A 20,432-nucleotide genomic window follows, 5' to 3' on the forward strand; every position below is an offset into this window, starting at 1 on the left:
AGCCGATGGTTACTTCATGTTGGATGTTTTATACTATCAATGTGCATAATGGCTTTTTAATTGCCGTAGTAATATAGCATAAGCTGCGTAATTGTTGTAGTAAAAATAGTCGAGCATCATGACCATATTGACTGAATGATTATCCTTTCTGAACGTAGCTGCGTTTGCAAGAACACTGTTTATGCGTAACATGTTGCTGGTATATACAGTATATTGAAAACTTTTTTGTGAAAGTTCTTGAGAGATATTTACTATATTTTGTACTATCAGCTCTTCCTCTAATAAGTATTACAAATTCAATTCGTGATGCTGCTCTTCCGATATTATTCAACACGCAATCTTGTTTCCTTTAGCTCAAATTTACAAGTTCAAATGTAGAAATTTTCTTTTGCACTGATCATATCGCACCTGGTAATTAATAGAGTAAGTCAAGAGTTCATTAAGCATATTATCCTAGCAAGCATCTGACAAGAACTAGAAATATTTCAAGGATGTATCGTTATCACGGAAATATGTTAAATATTAGGATCGCATTAAGTTAGACGTGAGAAACATCGCCTTAACATATACAAATAATAATTAGTACAGAGATCAACCCAAACGCAAATTACTGTAGTGAAAATTTATGTTAAGCAATAACAAGAAATCATGACAATCACTGTCGATAATTATAATTCAATTATATTAAATTGGAATTTTTGCATACGCACCCGTATAGTTCTTATATTCCGTAAACATAGCGTGCATTACTGATTGAATTCAGAAACGTGTAATGCTTACGATCAATTTCTTGCCTATTCTAACTCGTAGCATGACAAAAGAGGCGATATACAGAATTATTTCAATACTAGACTGGTTGAAAGCACTGGCAGCTAATCAGTCTGACATAAATGTCACGCAGAAACTAGACTAGATAAATAATAAGCTACAGTATTGTAGTCTGATAGTTAATTCAGGTTATAAATACGATAGCAATATGTACTACGACGGATCATCCAATCCAATATGGTAATAGCTACAGTATTTACGTAGACATTATTTACACCAGCTAAAGAACAATGAACTACCCATGTCAAATATAAAAGACAGACTATGGTGAATTCTGGTGAGGTAATTTTCCTCTATGACACATGGTATACCCATTCGGAAATGATTAGTGCAAATTAAACTTCATAGTCGGTAGTTTTTTTCAGGACAATGTTATCATTTATTGATACATATTTAGCTTACTTTATTTTAAGCAAGATTACAATCGATCAAATACTAAATACATTCGGAATGGATCCAACATGCACTTGTAGTACGCTTCTCGATTTGATAACTACGACGTATATTCAAAAATTCTTTTCCTCCAAAAGATTTATTCGTAAATCGATTTATAGAGACTTGCATTCCAATTGACTAATTCATCCTCATTAAACCACAACTTAATTTCCTTGTTAGCACTTTCAACAGAGTCGCTTCCATGGCACACGTTTCTAGTCAATCAGATATAATTATAGCAAACATAAAGTTATGACCGGCAAAATTGAACAGACGTCGGGAGTAAAGATAATAGACTTTATATACAATGGTTTCTGAGCTATAGCAATTAATTCAAGATAAGATTAAATTTATTAACTGAATACTAATTAGAATGACAACCAGTTTTCCTCAAATAGATGTAGTAGCTTGGAATGCAAAGAATACAATATGTCAAACTGCTGAAAGCCTTACCGTCCCAGATCAATAGCGTAATCACCACGAATAGATCCAGGAAGTGATTTCAGCTGAAAAGCAAATGATTTCATTTAATCGACATCTAGCTATTACCATTAATTGTACAGTATCGAAACAGGTATATACTGTTTGTCAACATTTCGCTTAGAAACTTCAAATATTCCTACCGGATCAGTTTCTCCTAACATTCGTCGACCGGTTTTAACTACATCTTTACCTTCCCATACCTAGAGAAGAAAAATTGGATTGATCAAAAAAAAGGATGACAAAAAAAGTTGAATCGACGAATAAGAGCCCCACTTCTAGGCAACTGGCATCTATATAATATAGTGACACCGTCCAACAATTTGCTGGACTACGTCTATTCCTGGATTCTTACCATGCATGCAACTGGTCCAGATCCTATAAATGCGACAAGACCATTGAAGAAAGGTTTTCCTGCTAAATCTGCATAATGCTCACGCAATAACTCTTCGCTAGCCTACAAAAGCAAAAGGAACATTCGTGTCATTTTTCCATAAATACCCATATTTTCCATCCTCCAATTGCTAATCACTATCAGATATGCAGGTATACCGGTGATGAACGACCGCAGTTTAGTTAGTTTTACCGTAACTACTGTTACCACGTGGGCTAAAGTCAAGTCAGACTGCTGTATTGTTACGCCTGGACTCAGAAAGATGAAAAGAGAGTAAACTCCTTAATGTCAGATATACTACACAAGATTCATATTCCACTGGCATACAGTATGTCGATTGGAGCATTACGATTGTCGTTTTTTCCATCCATTACGATGAAAAAGCCCTTGACTTGCGTGCTGTACAGTACGGTAACATGAGACATGTATCTTAAACGTTGGTTAGTGACAACTTACCAATTTAAGCTTAAGAGCTACCAGTTTGTAGCCACGTTTCTCAAATCTGCTGATAATGTCGCCGACAAGGCCTCTATCGACACCGTCTGGTTTAACCATGATATAAGTACGTTCATTGGCCATGATGTTTTTCTGTTGTGTTGGTCCAGTGACTCCAATCAGTTTAAAAAATGAAGCTAAAAGGTAGCCGAGAGTTAGAATCATTCGAGGGATTTTACTGGAAAGGACTCACGTCTCCGTGTCTCAGTGCGATATGGTCTGGTTTAAGAAAGACAAAAGGAGGAACGAACGATCGCGAGAGGGTACATTAAATTTAACGTACAGTACAATGTACAGTACATCTCTCTGTACAGTCCAGAGTGTACAGTACTGTACTGTACAGTACAGTACTGTACAGGAGAAAGTTTGAATTACGGGTTCTCGTGCTTCTACTGAACTGTACACTGTACACTGTACAGTACAGTACAGTGTACAGTACAGTACAGTACTACCGTATGCAGCTAGAGGTTTTCATTGTCTGGTCTGGACGTCTGGACCCTGATCCAGTCAGTTGATTGAGCGACCGGGGAAACTGCGCAAGTCTGGTACAATATTATTACGTCAATGTAACACCATGATAGTATGGTACTGTCCACTGTACTGTACAGTACATCCGATACACGATTTAGGTGAAAACTGCAATCGTAAAGTACTGTACATGTACTGTATATACTGTAGTGCTGCTTATTAATATTAGATACGTGTACTGGACGTACAGTACAGTACATACAGTGCTGTACAGTATTTTACTTCGTGCAAACGGACTTCTATGTACTGTACACTGTACAGTAATGTATTTGGCTATTGGATGGAAATCATAAAGGCAGGAACTCTTCACCTCGAACTTCTTATGGTGGAAACTGGATATGCAGTAGTGGAAATATGGCTTGAACGATGCTGTCCTATGCGCCTCAATGTATTTCATGAATGATTAAAAGATGGCTTGTGAAAACTCCACATCTTGACACCATCCAGTATCGGTATTGATAAAACAACTAGAAAGTGAGCTAAGATTAGGATTGATTCCTTGCTTTGTTTGTCTATTTCTTATGCTGACTCTACGATAGCAATTTGGATCAACTAGAGCCTCCAGATAGTTTAGTACTTCGATCATAATCACCATTTGGATAATGGCTTTTGAGACTTATTCTTGAATTGATCCCATTTGTATTTGGTGTTTCTGTTAGACTTATAGTATATAGTAGAGTAGGGATTCATCGGTCATGAGCATGATGATTTTTGCATTGAAAAGATAGGAGTACACTGTACGAGTGTACGTACGTGTCAACGATGTCGAAATAGACGTGTACTGAAAAGTATCTATAGGAAAGGTTCAAAAAGCGCTACTTGCTGGCAATTGCAGTACCAATATTACTATTACAATCGTTTCAATTGTATCAGTGGAAGACAACATGGAGGAACAGTGAGCAAAATGATTGTATGTACAATCCTTTTAAATGAATTTGCTCTACAGGATTTTGCAAATCTCCATTGCTGTAGCATCAGGCCTGATTATGATAATACATCATCGTGAACATAAGGATTATTCTGGTGAAGGAAACGCCTTGCAAATGGTTCCCTTTTCGAAGGCCTATATTTTAATAGTACGCTGATAAATGTTTCGAAATCTTATCCCTACTCGCTGCTGCAGTGGACGTAATGTTATCCAAATTTGGCAACTGATTGATTGTCAAATGATTATACAGTATAATTAATTTGTACTTCTACAATAATACAAAACAGATTCTGTCCAATATTTGAGTAGAACTACCGCCTGATTACAAAAGGTTTCTGAAGAAGCAACTTAATAAGATTGCAAAGTAATATCATGGAATGGCGTAGACCTAAACTGCATTCATTTTACAATGGTAGCCTATTTCTAGTTGTAGTTATAAATTTATAATAATGTTAGTATCGGAGTACCAGTTGTTTACCGAATGGTGCATAGGTACTTACTACTTACTAGTTAGAAAGAATCGTATTGGTTTGTGTGCTGCATAGCATGTTATAAACCTGATATAATAGTATGTGTCAGACAAACTAGAAATAGGTAGAGCATTATGTAACTTGGTCATCGTCGAGTTCACCCATTTTATTAACTGACTATTTCGTATCCTATCTTGTCTTAACCATAAAAAGTACTCCACTACTATGGCAGCCATTGACTGTATTGCTCTTGTTAATATCATACTACACTTATCCTTAGACATTATTGACAAAATTTAATCACGCTATACTGTACGTATGGGTATTTTAATTAACACCACCCATCGATGATGCACACGTCTGAACGTCTGAATTTTAATTCAGTTATTCAATACTACCCGGTAGTACTGACAGGTCTTAGTACTGTATTGTCTTGTTAATCATAACACGTGAGTGTTGGATTGTAGAATTCGTCAGTAATCAGTCCTTTAAAACTTCTGATATCCTGATTCTTTTCATTCATTCAGTTCTAGATGTTTTGCAGAAATATCTTATAATCTGCAAGCCAACTGCAGCGACATCATTCTCATTCTCTATGCGATTGTTGTCCTTCGTTTTTGAAAGTTTACATGTTATAACTCGCCAATTCGATCACACTTTTGTTATTAGTAACATGAAGTACTGGTCTGATAGCAACTTATTCTACCTTAAAATTTATTCCTGAAGGTCAAAATCTTCACTCAATTCGACTTTTGCTAAATATTTTGGCGAGATAAATCATGCGTAAGTCATAAAAGTAGTTTGTCCTGTAATATCAGACTTAACTAGGTCTTTCTTGATATCCCATGTTCTTTCGCTAGAGTTCACTTTTCATTGTATTTTATAATGAACACACATTTATAATCTTCTTTACTTGTAAATGATCATTTAAATATTGAAGATCGTAAAGGCAAGAGCATAATAACTACTGCTGCCTCGCCACTGAAGCCGAACCATCGCCTGCACATATTCAACTCTTTGCAAGATGATAAATCCGAAAATCTACCATTAAATGAATTACCGGCAGTTACTATAAAAAACAAAATTACCCAGAATGGATCGGCAACTTATAACATTGTGGAGTCCAATAAGAAAAATTTAAAGTCCATTTCTTCGATTAATGATAAGATTCCAAGAAATAGCGGCTCAAGCATATTATGGCCAACACCTAGTGCCACTGTTGATAATGCAGAACGCGCAGTTGCTGAAGACGTATCAAGAGGTTTGTAGCAATACTGTATAATACTATGGTACATTCAAAGTTTATATATGGCTATGTTTTGCCAGAAGTTGCCAATGAACTCACCTGTGTGGTTTATAGTATCTTCAAATTGTTATTATCAGTCAATATTTATCTACTATGTCATAATAAGCCGCCAGCATATTATTTCGCTGATACCAGTAATAGTGGAGACTAAGCATCAATGATTTTAGAATGATAAATTATCTTTAGTAATTTTAGCTACTTATAACAGTACTCTTTATTGTCTGAAACGAAATACGAATACGGCATTCTGTCCACTTATTTCTTTTCTTTCATTTGATTTATTCCCTTTCTAGTTGCTAGCAATAACGAAATAATTCAACAATCTGTCTATCCCGATGAACAAAAAAGTGCCCAAGCATATCAAAATGTGGATAATAATAATGCAACATATAAGTTAGAGGAAGAAGAAGATGAGACTGATATAAGTAATTTAGATACTCATCGTTGCTCGTATCGTGACTTGCTTGAAGAAACGAAAGAACAATTAAAAAAATTAGACTCAAAGTTAGAAGCACAACTGATTGTGAGTATGAGTTGGTCTTTGTTTCGTAAATGTTTTTCCTTCGATTTGTTATCTTCCTTATTCTTAGTTAATGTTTACCTAAGTAACCCATTGACTGTTTGCTTAGCCTAATTCTTTAAATTGCAGGTAAATGCTGAGCTTAAGCGATTATTAGTGGCTTCTATAGGTGATGATATTGGACTAAAGTAAGTCTTGTAATGTTAAGGTCTCTTTATGTTAGAAATATGCTTGTTGAGTAGTTGTCTGTATAGCTCTAGTATTCTCTTTTTAACATAAAATTTAAGTCACTTCTATTTAATAGTGTATGCGTATATTGTATACAACTTCTTCAACTACAGATTAGAGGAATTAACGAAAGATAAAACTGAATTAGCAATGCAAATTGAAGACTACACGAAGCAGATCGTTGAAGATCGTGAGAAGTTGGACAATGCAGCCATGAAATGCAATGTTTGGAGAAGCAAATACTTGGCTAGCAGGTCGATATTTCATGATTGGCTATAGCGTTGCTAAGATTTGTATTGCTACTCTCGGCTGAAATTTTTTATGTCGTAGCAATTATGCTTGTAATTGTTATGGCACAAGAAATTGACTATTTTAAATGTTTACAGGGTGATGATTGAACAATTGATACATTGGAAACTTGAAATGTATGATTACTTAACAGAATATCACAACGGCATCAAAAATATACTGAATGACAGAGTGACTTTAGCGAAAGATCTTTTGATATCGAGCAGGTGATGAATTTTCCCGATACAAATCGCTCTTTGATTGTTCGTGAATCTAACATACCAATCGTATTTCTCTGTTTTAATTATCGAAACTGTTTCTCTCCTACTGTAGAAATCTAGAAAGCATTCATCAACACCTTAACAAAGGGAAAGCCAATCCTGTGTATTCTAAGGAAATTCATAACGAAAAAGATGTAATCAATGTGTGTAAAGATAATAAAGAATTAATACAGCTGATATCAAATTGTTTATCGGTTCAACCTGACGTTAAAAGTAACTACCTAGCCATCACTCCTTCTGACACTGAACATTCACTGCAACAGGTAATAGCTAGTATTTATCGACTAATATTAGTTCTCCATAAGTTTAAGGAAATTCTATGCTAAAGTATCGCTTTGCTTGGCACTATTAGTTAACACTTGAAGTTGACGAAACTGGAATCTTAGAATATAATCTTGATCGATTCTCTCAATCATTGGCAAAAGACGTGGAAAAACACTTTAAACTATATCGGGAGAGGAAATCAAATGCACCAAAGAAAATTACCGGTTCTCAATCTTTCAAGGAAAATATTCACAAAATAGCTCAGAACTTTGATTTTCCAGCGATAGACTGTTGCTCCCAATGCAAAGGCGAAATACTTTTAGTTTAATGTTTCATTTGAATGCATTGTATATATAATTCTTTATTGCTCTTTGTGAATCTTTAATATTTAAAGTTAGAGAGCTGCGTTATCTGAGAGCAATGCTTATTAGTATTTTAATGTTTTTAAAAAATTGTTACATGTACCTGAAAAAGTAATAGATTAACCGCAATATATGAAGATTTAACATGCTTAGGTTGTATTATAAACCCAATTTTTAAGATTGTCTAGTTTGGATTTGTTGCTAGTAATACGAATTCGTACTGATATGCGGCTCTAGAGGTGTTTCACATGCTGATATAAAATGAATCAATTAACTGGATTTCTAGCCGCTTGTTACTGTAATAATACCTTGTTATCATATTAATACAGAACGTGAATGGGAAAATGCGAGAATTATTTGTAGCTTGTAAGACCCAACAGAATTTAATATAGAGCAATAAATGATATTAGTCGCATATTAATTTAGAATGACTTGTTTTTATTATACTGTATGATTTGCGTTTTCGATACATGCTCTTTATTTGCGGTATTCCCAGTTCACAGTTGTAGTATCCTAAAGTGGTAAGTGCTACTATTCGTACTTCCAAACAACTTCTCGTAAAAATTTGCAAATTGTTGGTAGAAGCAGTCGTACTGGTTATACCTAACACCGTAATAATCATAGTAGATCGCTTATTTGTCACGATTGGTGCAATTTATTACTGCATGATATTCCTTTACTATTAGCTATCGTCCATTCCGCACATTCTATAGTATGTACGCTAGAGAATTTACAGCATACTGCACATGAATAGTAATTGTACAATTATAGTAATCACACAAGGAGTAAATAAGAGAGTTTTTATTGCGAACATAAGCGGAGGACAGGCGATTACTATGTTCTGCACAAATAATGAAAACTATGAGGCCGACAACACTCACTCCTAAAGTACAACGGTGCCTAATGTAAAGGGATCGTGTTGATCCATGTATGTGTATATGTATAGTATCATGAGAGAGGTATCCTACGCGTTTATACTGCAATAAACGTACATCATAAACAGGATGCTGTATGACGACGAAAGCAGTCACTTGACTTAGCTCGAAGCTGAAAGTTTCTACGATATTCATCTCTTTATAGGGAATCAACTCAACCCGAACTTCATACGATGCTTAAATTTGTAAAGTATAAAGTAGGCGAAGTCTAACGAGCGTGAGTTGAAATTTAATTCTGTCATCACACTGTATTATCATTACTATAATTACTACTAGCAGAATGGCCCGCGTTGCTACGTGCTGGACAGTATTAGACAAGCTAAGTTTCCATGATTTATTATTCCTCTAGAGTCCAGAAATGCAATATTAAATGATAACTCTAGTTGCTTCGCTCTTGTACTGTTTGATTCATTTATTAAATTTCAATTAAAAGAATCATAAAGTTAATTTCGATTTCATAAATTTTTATAATCGTTATAAACTCGGAGCTACAGTACAGTAGATCCTCTCAACTGTACAGTATAGTATACTGTACATACAGTACAGTGTACTGTACGTACTATACAGTGTACCGTACTGTACTGTACTGTACAGTATACTCAGTGTACAGTGCACTGTACTGTACGCTCCGAATCAGATCGACTCATTTCTGGTCAAAGTCATCGAGATTTTTCACAGTACATTGTACAGTACAATACAGTACGGTACTGTACAGTAGTCCAATGCATTACGGTAGTCGGGACCCTGGAAATGAATCCGGCGACGGGTAAGAAGAAGTTTGCCATCTAGATAGAAATTAGAAATTATTATTAATTGCTGAACAACCTTAGGATATTACTACATAAACATACAAGTATATATCGTTATATATACAGTACAGTAAGCGTACGAGTGCAGTGTGTTTGAAGTTGATAAATGGAAAGATGGTTAAGTATTCATGTGGTAAAGCCCATTAACAGAAGGTTAAGTGATGGAAAAATCGAGTACCTCGAAAAGCTCAAAGCCTGCACCTAAGGAAGAAAGTTTGTTTACAATTAAAAAGTGGAATGCCGTGGCGTTGTGGTCATGGGATGTTACTTGCGATACATGTGCTATTTGCAAATTACTGTTAGTAGGTATGAGAGGAATAGTCGATAAAAAACTTAGGATCAATCAACTGTAATTCATATGAAAGGAGTAATGAAGCGTTGGCGTGAGTAGGAACCTGCGATTGTGTTGACTATTCACGTACAACGATGGTAAGGTAGGACAAGTCCTATGCAACTTGTCAGCAGGAAGGGTAGAAAGACTTCATTTTGCTCTATAGCTAATTGATTTGCTACAGCCATATGGAAGTTGATAATTTGGGCTAACCGATAATGATTGATCTTTAATAACAGATGCATGCATGAAGTGCCAAAACGAAATTAAAACAGAAGATTGTGTCGGTAAATTGTTATCCATGATGGACTTCTCTTTGATTAGTTAATATTAAACGTAGAAGCAATACCTACACAGTTTCGAAATTTTACAGTTCTGCTTTCGCTCGTAGTGATAATAGATTTGAAAACTAAAAAAATAAGTAGGTTCCCCACTACGCAATTGTAATTTTCAACTGATTTAATCTATTTGGTTACTAAAATCTAGTTGTTTGGGGTGAATGCAATCATTCCTTTCATCGATGCTGTATTGCCTCCTGGTTAAATAAAAGCAACCGTTGTCCGTTATGTCAACGTGAATGGATTGTCCAAAGAATTGGTCGATGACGAATGACTATTAACATTGTATTATCTCTCATTGATTTAGGAATCAATTTATCAAATTAATCTACACTAAAGTTATATCAAAGCAGGATAAATTAGCCTACTTTCATACCCAAATTTTGAAATCTATGAATATTTTAACTATAATACAATTAGCATCATCTTATAAAATTACTCCATTTAACATTAAGAAGAGATACAGGTTGAGCTATTACCGCGATCAAAGTTCTACGATACTGAATAACAGAGTTTTTAAGTTAAGCTTGGATGGTTAAAATACACTCGTAGTAACTATGCCAATCCGAAATGGGAATTGAAACCTAAAAGCTCAACATCAATTTTAGATTTCATAACTAATCAATAAGCATATTTTTTCGTATAATTATTATTCTAAAAGGTTAAAGGAACATACTTTAATGTTTGATTGGTATAAACTATTGAATTACCTTGTTATCAATTGATTGAATTATTGTCTGTGTTCGGTATCTATTACTGTATATTACTATCTAAAAAGTGCATAATTTATGGTAACGAGAAGTAGTACATTGGCATAAAAGCTACTGCTATCCACATTAAATTTCTCGCAGTAAAGCTGTCTGTCCATAAATCCTTTAATATTGATGATGTTTCTGTATTAACATTACGATTTGGAGATTCTTAAATAAAAAGAATAATGTTTAGTTCTTTAGTTCAAAGTTTATGACATGGCCCTGCTCATTTAACATCAAATGAGCTGCCTTTCTACAAATTTATATGTAATTCCTTTAGTATGTCCGCTCGTAACCTAAACTGCTAAAATCTGCGTAAGTGGTCATACTCAATTTGACTAGGTTAGATGCAATTGGAACGAAAATCGGAATATTATAATGAAGTCTCAACCTTCATCTGTCTCCTGACTTGAGGAATACAATTATTTTGTAATGTTAAGTGTAATTCTAGCAATAACTGATTCTTAAGAATCAAATGTATTCATTATTGAATATGATATGAAATATTAGAAATGAATCTACCAGTAAAATCTAATTTCGTGTATGTGCTTCAACATGCAGAGATCGCAAATGGCATATACATTATAGAGTACTCGAAAATAAACAGTATTTCTATGTTCAGATCAATACAGCATAAAAAAAAACTTAGTATTGCTTACATCTGTGAATTACTGCTGTCTCATCCATTACTCAATGAAAACGTTAATAACACCACTTAACTGAAATTATTCTGGGTTGTCCTAGTAAAGCATTGGCAATTACTCATACAAGCACTTATGTTAAAATGAATAAAACCTGACCCTACCATGACCTGTACAACACCAAAGTAGTAATACTATAATTACTAACGTGCAAAAGCCATGCAATACAGTACTGTATATCAGGCATAATATAATTGATTGTAATTAATTATGCTGGTAGTGGATGCATTCAACAAGTGTGATGCTTAGAACACTACTCGTTACCGTCTTAAATCGATATACGAGTATAACAGATTAAAAAACTCAAACGGAAGTTTCGATCACAGGCTCTGCTACTACATTAACTAACTATTACATCATATTGTTTCAATTTTAAGGGAGGATATAACTATTTGTATTGTTAAGTTATAATAGAATAACAATTGAATAAACCCAGTCGAATTGGGTGGTGATATAGTGTATAGTATACCGTAGGCAATTTAACAGATGATCAAACTATTACCGTAACGTTGTACAAGTGCAAATCCTCTCAATTTTATTTTCTATACCGCTGAAAAAGATTTATATTAACTTATCAGGAGAGATTATTTCCATATTCCATTTACATTTTATAGAAAATTTACGCGTAATATGAGTGTTAGACGCCAGCTAACAAGAACCGATTGCTATCACGGCAATATCGGCCGAAAGAATGCAGAAGAAGAACTTAGAAAATCTATCTATGAAGTTGGTACTTTTTTAATACGAAGTAGTACGGACAAACCAAATTACGCTCTATCGCTAAAAAGTCCGCTAAAACAATCTATAGCTCATTATTTAATTTTATGGCACGGCCCAATTTATCAACCGTTTTACAGCATCGAAGGTGGCCCACTCTTTCCCAATATCAGTCAATTAATCTCGTTCTATACCCGCTCCAATGAAGGTTTGCCTTGTACTTTAGGCTTTTCAGTTATTAGTAATCCGATGCCAAGACTACAGCAACCACCAGCTTATCCGGAAACACTTATTGATAAGATCCATGTGGCAGCATTTGCTGGCGATTTAACTACAATTCAAGAGTTAGTCAGTTTAAATCCGAACTGTGTTAACATTAGAAATGCCATGCAATGTACACCCTTACATGTAGCCTGTCTGTGCTGTCATGAAAATGTCGTCATTGAACTATTGAAAGCCAAAGCCGACGTTGATGCCGTAGACATCAGAGGATATACGCCGTTAATGGTAAAATTAATGCTATAAAATTAAGTAAAACCATTTAAAATAAATATGTGAATAGGTCTACTTATTCGCTTATTTTCTTCCATATAACGTGGCCTACATAGTTAACTAAACGGGATAGAGAATTCTGACTGTTCTATACTGTAAATAATAAATGAAGTTTATTAGTTAATTTATAGTTGTACAAAATCGTTATTATGAACTAAATTACTTACTAACCCAGTAATCGCATTTGTCTACACGATTGTAGTGTATGGGTTTATAACCTATAACTACTATAATTAGCTGAATTCGTTACAGTGACATCGGGTAGATTACTAGATTACGTGTCATGACTGTTAATAGTATTAGCTCTGATGCGAACATACTCGTATACTCTATATCTTACTATAGTATGCCGCAACTGTTGGTCATACGACTATATGCCAGAAATTATTAAATGATGGAGCCAACTTGGCCCAACGTAGTCCTGTTACTGGAAGATATGCACTTCATGAAGTAGCAATGAGAGGATATCACAATTGCTTACAACTATTATTGGATAGAGGAGCTCCATTACTGGCTACTTCATATGATAATAAAACTCCTTTAGATATTGCGAGATTCTGGAATCGAGAAGAATGTTGCAATATCCTAGGTAAATGTCTTACATTATTATAACTACGTAAAAATTTTAATGCGAAAAAAAGTTATTGAATTAATAATAATTGTCGGTAGACCGGGAAAGTAAGAGGGAAACTGGAACTATGGATGGCGATTGGTTGCACCAGGACATTTCTGATGAAGTAAAATTTTTACGATTCAATCAGTTAACTGATCATGCAAGAATATGTACTAAATTAGAGTAATTAGCTACTAGTGAATAATTGTAGTAGATATTGCCGTAATAATTTTATAATAAATTATTTTATCCAATTTTTTGTAACCATGAGATATTAGTACAATACTGTGTTTCGCATATTATTTAATTTTCATGAAAATTTTTATTAATAAAGCAAGCTAAAGGCCTCATACGTGACTACGGAAACACAGAAGGACTTTTCATCGTAATTAAAGTTGCTGATACGGCCAATCCTTTCTTATTGCTTTTATGCGATGGCACACATATAGTTTCATATCCGATAACTTTAACGGTATATGTTTCTTTTCACAAGTTCGAATGTGTAATATCAAGTAGTCAGTGTCTTAGTATGAAATATCTAAGAAATATCATTAATTAATTAAATTATTTTACTTACTAATACAGTCCTTTATCACAGCTAATTATGGAAATATTTTTTGTTAGCAGGGCAACGGATACTCCATTCGCGATGGGCCAGTGTTTAGCTATTTATCTAATATGATCGATTACTATAAGAAATGGAAGGATGATACCTTACCGCTTAAGCTGAAAAATAATTTATCTAATAATGTATGTTAACTCATTACATAATTAGAGTCAATAATCGGATTTTGAGATTTCCTTCTGTTATAATAAAATCCAGATATCGTAATGAGATTCAATGAATATATGTATGCACGAAATATCACTTTATGAATCCAAACAAAACTAACGGTTTTTAATTATAAATATATCTAATTGATAGACATTTGATGCATTAAATTTATCCAATAACAGTCTGTGCTAGTATAGATGCTACGCAAACCAGATATCCCTTACACACTTTTTGATTGAATTAGTACCTCAGGATTAGTACATTTTGCTCTGTACCTTTGTACCTAAACGTTGCAACATATATTTCTCTCACCCTTAAGCAATTGTCTTTATTCCGTAATTAGGTAAAGCCTACTTCATCTACAGCTCATCTAATCAATTACAAAGACATGGAAAAACTTGGCGAACTTGGATCGGGTCAGTATGGTACCGTATACTCCGCTTACTGGCATCAGGGCGACGGGAAAAAAGTAAGTAAAATATCGTAATTACTGTATAATTTGCGTTATTTAACATTCAGAAAATGGAATTATTGCCGCTAACATTCTAAATTGGTGCAATACTTTAAACAGATAAAGGTTGCCATGAAACAATTTTCGAACGATTTAGATACAAACATTTCTAGTGTAAGCATACTAATTACAGCTAGTCGATTTAGTAAACTGATTTGATTAGTAAATCTAATTTACCTGTCAATCAAAGACATTTAAAACAATAAAATCTACCTAATTGGAAATAAATTCGATACTATACGGTATAATAATACCTTTTAATCAATATTAGGATATATTAAAAGAAGCAAACATTATGCTAAATTTAAATCATCCGAATATCGTTCGCTTGTTGGGTATGTCCATACAGCCACTCGTTTTAGTAAGTTGAAAGTATTAAAAGAATAATTAGCTAAATTAAGTACGGCTTTGCTCTATTTACAGATTGCACAATTTGTAAGTAAAAGTAATCACCTCTAAATACAATGTAAATCTATTTTAGATTCAAGAATTAGTGGTTATGGGATCGTTGATTGATCATGTTCGAAGCTGTGCTGAAAAGTCAATAACCATCGCATTAGAAATTAAGTTAGGCTGGGCAAAGCAAATAGCAGCAGGAATGGCTTATGTTCAGAGTAAAAATATTGTTCACGGTGATTTAGCTGCAAGAAATATTCTCATGCAATCTGAAACTGTAGTAAGCATTTGATATTTCTCATCAAATGAGGGCATTAGCAAAAACACAATATTCATAGTACGCTCATTTTCTGCGAACTTAAACTGTAGGATAGGTTTAATATATTTAAATGAAAATATGTACTGTGAATAGGTTAAAATCACTGATTTTGGATTAGCAAGTACAACTGATAGATATATCAACAACCCGTCTGATGCCAAAGAAGACGCAAATAGATTATTTCCAATTCGATGGTCAGTAAATAGTACCACATTTTCGACAGTCATCAAAGTTGATTGTTAATTAGATTTTGAAATTACCTTAGCTAATGTTAGGATGATCTCTATGCGCATGTAATTTACAAGTCTAATTTAGCTTAGACAGAGCAGCATAGTATGTTGTTAAAATTGTTACACTAACAGACGATGACTATAATTACTTCTTTTTTGTTTCAGATATCAACATGTATAAATTAATATCCGCATTCTTCATTTCTTTTAGGTATGCTTTTGAATCTTTATTTGACAAAGTATACACAAGTAAGAGCGATGTTTGGAGTTTTGGTGTTTTGCTATGGGAAGTATTTAGTGATGGGCAACAACCATACAAAGATATACCATCTGTGCGTGAGGTAATGGTATCATTATTCAACTTGCACAGTAAACTGCTTTAATATAAATCTATTATAAACTTTTGATAAGTTAGCAACTATACAACAGGCAATTTTCGGATTTATGAATATAAATCAAGTATAATTTTGGATATTGTAAGAATAAGCATTGCAGAATATTGATAATGTAGATTACTTAGAATCTTCTACGCATAAATCTGTATATACGATTGTTTAGTTTTATATATCTCATGGTAGAATATGTTAATATTGTAATCTCTGAAAAATAGATCTGGTAAATTATTATCAGTCATAATGACGGATGTTTACTTTTTTATTCTGCTAACTTAACGACTAATAATAGATCATGGATTATTTAATTGCTGAAAAAAGATTAATTTTACCTCGTGGCTGTCCAACTGATATTTGTAATATCATGAACACGTGTTGGAAAAGAAAGCCGGAAGATCGTCCAACATTCGCAAAGTTACAGCAGACCATCGATGAACTAATTCAGAGTTGCTAGAAACAAGATTGATAGTAGTGATTTTAATCAGAATCAAAAATTAAATTCTCGTTCTTCGATGGTAGTACTGTTTAATTTACCAAAAAATTAGGCTGACTTGGACATTCCATCTTTTTAAGATTGCTACTCTCTAAAGCCACTAGAATTCAAGACAAACTTTCTTGGATATCTATATAGCTATCAGCTAATGAATGCTTCTTTGTGTAATGAATAGCACTATACTGACAATATAAATTAAGTAGCTTGCTGCAAAACAAATTATTAAGTTAAGTTTAACTCCGGGGATTTGAGCATATTCAGTTTATCGTCCAATTAATTACATTAATTGATTAATCCTGTAACCTAGATTACTTTATTTACAATTTTCTATTTCATATTAAATCTCATTATGTACATTATATTATCATTTACCTTTGAACTCATTAAGTTTTTACCCTGCTCTAAATAGCTTTAGTTAATATTCATGGTCAAGCAACAGTTAGCACGTTACAATACTTTCTGTGATTGTGGATCGGAACAATAGAGACTAAGAGTAAATATATTACTTGTGTAATTGTATTAAGAATCGGTTTATTCTTCCATTTAAAATTTTGAATGTTTAGAGTTTATTTGCATGTTAACTTGGATAGTGCTTACGATATAATTGCTAAATACATCAGTAGGTGCCATTACCGGCGTTGAAATGATACCATAATCCTGGAATGATATATTGGTATTATATCCATTGCAATTAGCATGATGTGTTTAAAATATACTTGTGCTTTGCTTTTAAGTATTGGTAATAGCTACTGTTATCATTATTCTAAGAAAATAAAAGCATAAGTAAAGAACAATTGTATTAATCTGCTTGAAGGATAATTCCTAGCAGAAATAAATTTCGTAACTTATATCTGCATAGTTAGCAACAAAAGAATTTTACGAAGTTGAATTTAAATGCAACTTAAAAAGATATGGGCTTTTTACGCTTATACTATATCTAACAAATTGCGTTGATCCTAAATAAGTAAATACAATACATTCAAACTGCGATATTCACGGTCTTAATAAAAGAGAGCCAGTAAATTTCATCAAAACATGCATCCAATAATCGTGCTAAAACAGAAGTTTATTAGTTTGTCTTATGATATTCAGAAATTGTAATAAGGATACCTGCGAGTGAAGCTATCAGCTTTCCGTCGATGTATTCATTTAATCAATAATTATCTACCATATAACAATAATTACTTATAATGCTACATAATGAACAAGTACAATATGTAAAGATTAACTGGTCGCGATTTCTAATGACGAGTTTTATAGATCTGACCATAGCTTGAAATATATGATGTTTGACTCAGAATTCTTGCAGATAAAGATTCTCACAAAAACTTGCATAGAACATATTCTTTATGATTAATATATTGAAAAGTTAAAGTTTAGTTTATCTCATTACAGTAAACGTAAATATTTACACGTATGAACTATGCAATATTGTCTTGCCTTTCGTCAGAAGAAAATTTTAGGATATCAGAAATTACGATACTATGTATTAAGATACTCGTAAATTGCAAGAAGTTAAGATTCCATTGAAACCGTAAAATCTTTCATAATGATGAATAATTTAAAATTTGATTTGTTCCGATAAAATTAGCTTGCTGGAAATAATATCTTTTAGCCATTTTTCTCGAAAGAACACTTGGCCAGGCCTACAAGAGTTTAATGGCATAATTTATTATCACAGTTACTAACAAAGAATATTAAAATTTTGATGAAGTAAACAATCGTTTATATGATCAATTGCCCCTCGATTTATACTACTATACTCGTATTTACAGTTCATAAACAAAAACAAAGATATAGCTGGAGATGAAATTGTACTGTACTTAATTTATGTAGACATTATCATTGTAAACTTACCGGTGCACCAATTTATGAGTCTCAAATACGAAGAAGACTTCCACTGGCAGATCCTAAAAAGCACGTCAATATAGTTTGATAAATATATAATACTCCAGTTTTTATTTAATTGTAAATACTATCTCTTAATTTGGCTTGTAGGGATAGTACTGTATAACATCATAACTCACTTTAGGCTTTATTTCGCTTAGGCATATCGTAAAATAAACAGCAGCAGTAGCTCTAGGGATGGGTTTTCGCCTTGTAGGTATACTCCATAAGACGCGATATCGGTATAATTTATTATAAGGGTGATCATCTTCTTTCAAGAAATCAATGCAGTATAGCCAATTACTTTCGTATTGCCATGTCTGTTAAATAGGTTAAAGCAAACTGCTATAGTAATGTATATCTTTTTTCAAGCACAGATACACACAAACACACACACACACTTATAGTTTATTATGAATCTCCTTAACCTTAATGTATTCGTTTATTTGATCTTTTCCTTTTTCAATAGTAAAGTCGTTGCAAGTAGCCCATGATATATTAGGTCCCTTCTCGATGAAAGTGTTATTGTTGGGTAATGTTACTGCAGGCTCAAAATCTTGATATGTTGCACGACTTTCACTAGAAATAGTTGATTCCACATCATCTAATTTAAAGTTTGGAGAAGGGGTACTTCTAAATTCACGTTCTAATTCTTTATAAGCTGAGGCAATAATTTGATTGATAAGAGAATGAGCTTCTTCTTGTAAAGCTGCCATACTATGAGAATAATATTTATTGGTTTAGCATAAAGTAGGCGATAATTGCAAAGAAAATCGTTTACAATATTGATTGATCGTCATCCGTACCTACAGCAATTGGTGTTTCAGTTCTTTCAGCAAACCTTGAAAATACAAGATAATAGTACCTTAACTGGTCAGAATCAAATCTTGGAGAAAGATGATTTTTGTTAGAAGTGGAAATACTAAGAAACCTTCTTGCAGAAACGGGTTTTAATTATTTATTTTTATTTCATTGATCAACTATCAGCTGGACCCAGTCCGCATTGAACTAATTCTATTTATTGAGGCCTTGAGTTATCCGCTACCAGTTAATTCTATCGTATCCTAATTATTCCCTTAAAGAATCAACAAAGTAATAATGCAGGGGTTGTACTATGATGATATAGTGCAGCCTATAATTATACATTTAATCATATGGATTTGATGTCGGTCGTGTTTTACAGTTTTCTGGTTAAGTCGAAAATAGCATTTAGCATAGTAAATTCTCTTGCTGTTGCGATGTACACTGTACACAGGATACTCTATCGCAGCACTGTACTGCATTCGCATCACTTGTCGTCATAGTAACGAATCCGTTATTGCAGTAATAGAGTACTGTACATTGTACAAGTGGACATTGCAGTCCAGTAAGACTAGAGCGCAGTACAGTAAGGTAAAGACATCATGGGTAGGATATGATTATTCATAAACTAGTGGCGAATAGGTATACGGTATACTCGTCTTTCGTGAATATTTCGATGGTACAGTATTCCTTTCGTTCCTTCAAAGACTATAATGCGTAGACCAATCTTTACAGTCGTTGCATATCATGTCCAATTTTTTCCAAGTTATACTGTATCTACAGAAGGCAATGATTCTACTTCTTTGGTGTTGAGGAGGATAAGACAATCTTCGACACCGCTGTACCATAGTAGTCCTTCATTTTCCGCAATTTATCAAGAAATATCGTAGATACGTTTCCGTTCATTCAGAGCTGGTTAGAGGCAAATCAGGGCATGTTATCTAGCCTGCAGTAAAACCTATCGAAGCTGATCAGGCTGATGGATCTAGGAGCTGATCGACATTTGACATGGTCCAATGTCTACTGTGTACTGTACAGTGTACAGTACAGTTCGCTACCCTACTGTGTTCAGT

The 20,432-nt window shown here is 33.6% G+C and overlaps 6 protein-coding genes across 6 annotated transcripts; 4 read left to right on the top strand and 2 right to left on the bottom strand.

The window, feature by feature from the left end:
- Nucleotides 1-1,224: 1,224 nt before the first annotated feature.
- TRIADDRAFT_49508 (expressed hypothetical protein) lies at nt 1,225-2,836 on the bottom strand. Its single transcript, XM_002115652.1, has 5 exons — nt 2,594-2,836; nt 2,099-2,200; nt 1,887-1,946; nt 1,717-1,769; nt 1,225-1,478 (listed from the first exon to the last, which is right to left on the bottom strand). The coding sequence occupies exons 1-5, from the start codon at nt 2,714-2,716 to the stop codon at nt 1,361-1,363; spliced, it is 456 nt and encodes a 151-aa protein (XP_002115688.1). The 5' UTR covers nt 2,717-2,836; the 3' UTR covers nt 1,225-1,360.
- Nucleotides 2,837-4,044: 1,208 nt separating this feature from the next.
- Nucleotides 4,045-8,199, top strand: TRIADDRAFT_59640 (uncharacterized protein; the record flags this gene model as incomplete). The annotated part of the gene is made up of 10 exons (XM_002115528.1): nt 4,045-4,055; nt 4,107-4,236; nt 4,505-4,580; nt 5,499-5,819; nt 6,158-6,387; nt 6,514-6,572; nt 6,726-6,866; nt 6,999-7,127; nt 7,234-7,444; nt 8,137-8,199. The coding sequence occupies 10 exons, from the start codon at nt 4,045-4,047 to the stop codon at nt 8,197-8,199; spliced, it is 1,371 nt and encodes a 456-aa protein (XP_002115564.1).
- Nucleotides 8,200-9,712: 1,513 nt separating this feature from the next.
- On the top strand, nt 9,713-10,487 carry TRIADDRAFT_50751 (uncharacterized protein; the record flags this gene model as incomplete). Its single annotated transcript, XM_002115529.1, has 3 exons — nt 9,713-9,857; nt 10,122-10,169; nt 10,369-10,487. The coding sequence occupies 3 exons, from the start codon at nt 9,713-9,715 to the stop codon at nt 10,485-10,487; spliced, it is 312 nt and encodes a 103-aa protein (XP_002115565.1).
- A 1,816-nt stretch (nt 10,488-12,303) lies between these two features.
- TRIADDRAFT_59641 (uncharacterized protein) lies at nt 12,304-13,742 on the top strand (the record flags this gene model as incomplete). The annotated part of the gene is made up of 3 exons (XM_002115530.1): nt 12,304-12,897; nt 13,288-13,531; nt 13,612-13,742. 3 exons carry the CDS (start codon nt 12,304-12,306, stop codon nt 13,740-13,742), a joined length of 969 nt encoding a protein of 322 aa, XP_002115566.1.
- Nucleotides 13,743-14,718: 976 nt separating this feature from the next.
- TRIADDRAFT_50752 (uncharacterized protein) lies at nt 14,719-16,632 on the top strand (the record flags this gene model as incomplete). The annotated part of the gene is made up of 6 exons (XM_002115531.1): nt 14,719-14,799; nt 15,113-15,202; nt 15,323-15,517; nt 15,650-15,750; nt 15,998-16,127; nt 16,471-16,632. 6 exons carry the CDS (start codon nt 14,719-14,721, stop codon nt 16,630-16,632), a joined length of 759 nt encoding a protein of 252 aa, XP_002115567.1.
- A 2,036-nt stretch (nt 16,633-18,668) lies between these two features.
- TRIADDRAFT_17584 (uncharacterized protein) lies at nt 18,669-19,058 on the bottom strand (the record flags this gene model as incomplete). Its single annotated transcript, XM_002115653.1, has 2 exons — nt 18,669-18,878; nt 18,987-19,058. Coding segments are annotated over 2 exons (282 nt in total), but the record flags the coding sequence as incomplete, so codon positions are not given.
- Between the last annotated feature and the right edge of the window lie 1,374 nt (nt 19,059-20,432).

This window comes from Trichoplax adhaerens, genomic scaffold (assembly GCF_000150275.1).
Source record: "Trichoplax adhaerens TRIADscaffold_11 genomic scaffold, whole genome shotgun sequence".
NCBI lineage: Eukaryota > Metazoa > Placozoa > Uniplacotomia > Trichoplacea > Trichoplacidae > Trichoplax > Trichoplax adhaerens.

Bases quoted from the DNA above. Each gene is read 5' to 3' on its own strand.
- TRIADDRAFT_49508 (XM_002115652.1), bottom strand. From the start codon at position 2,716: ATGGCCAATGAACGTACTTATATCATGGTTAAACCAGACGGTGTCGAT. The intron at 2,201-2,593 runs GTAAGTTGTCAC...TTGCTTTTGTAG, and splicing joins TAGCTCTTAAGCTTAAATTG to GCTAGCGAAGAGTTATTGCG. The intron at 1,479-1,716 runs GTAAGGCTTTCA...CTGATTGACTAG, and splicing joins TACGCTATTGATCTGGGACG to AAACGTGTGCCATGGAAGCG.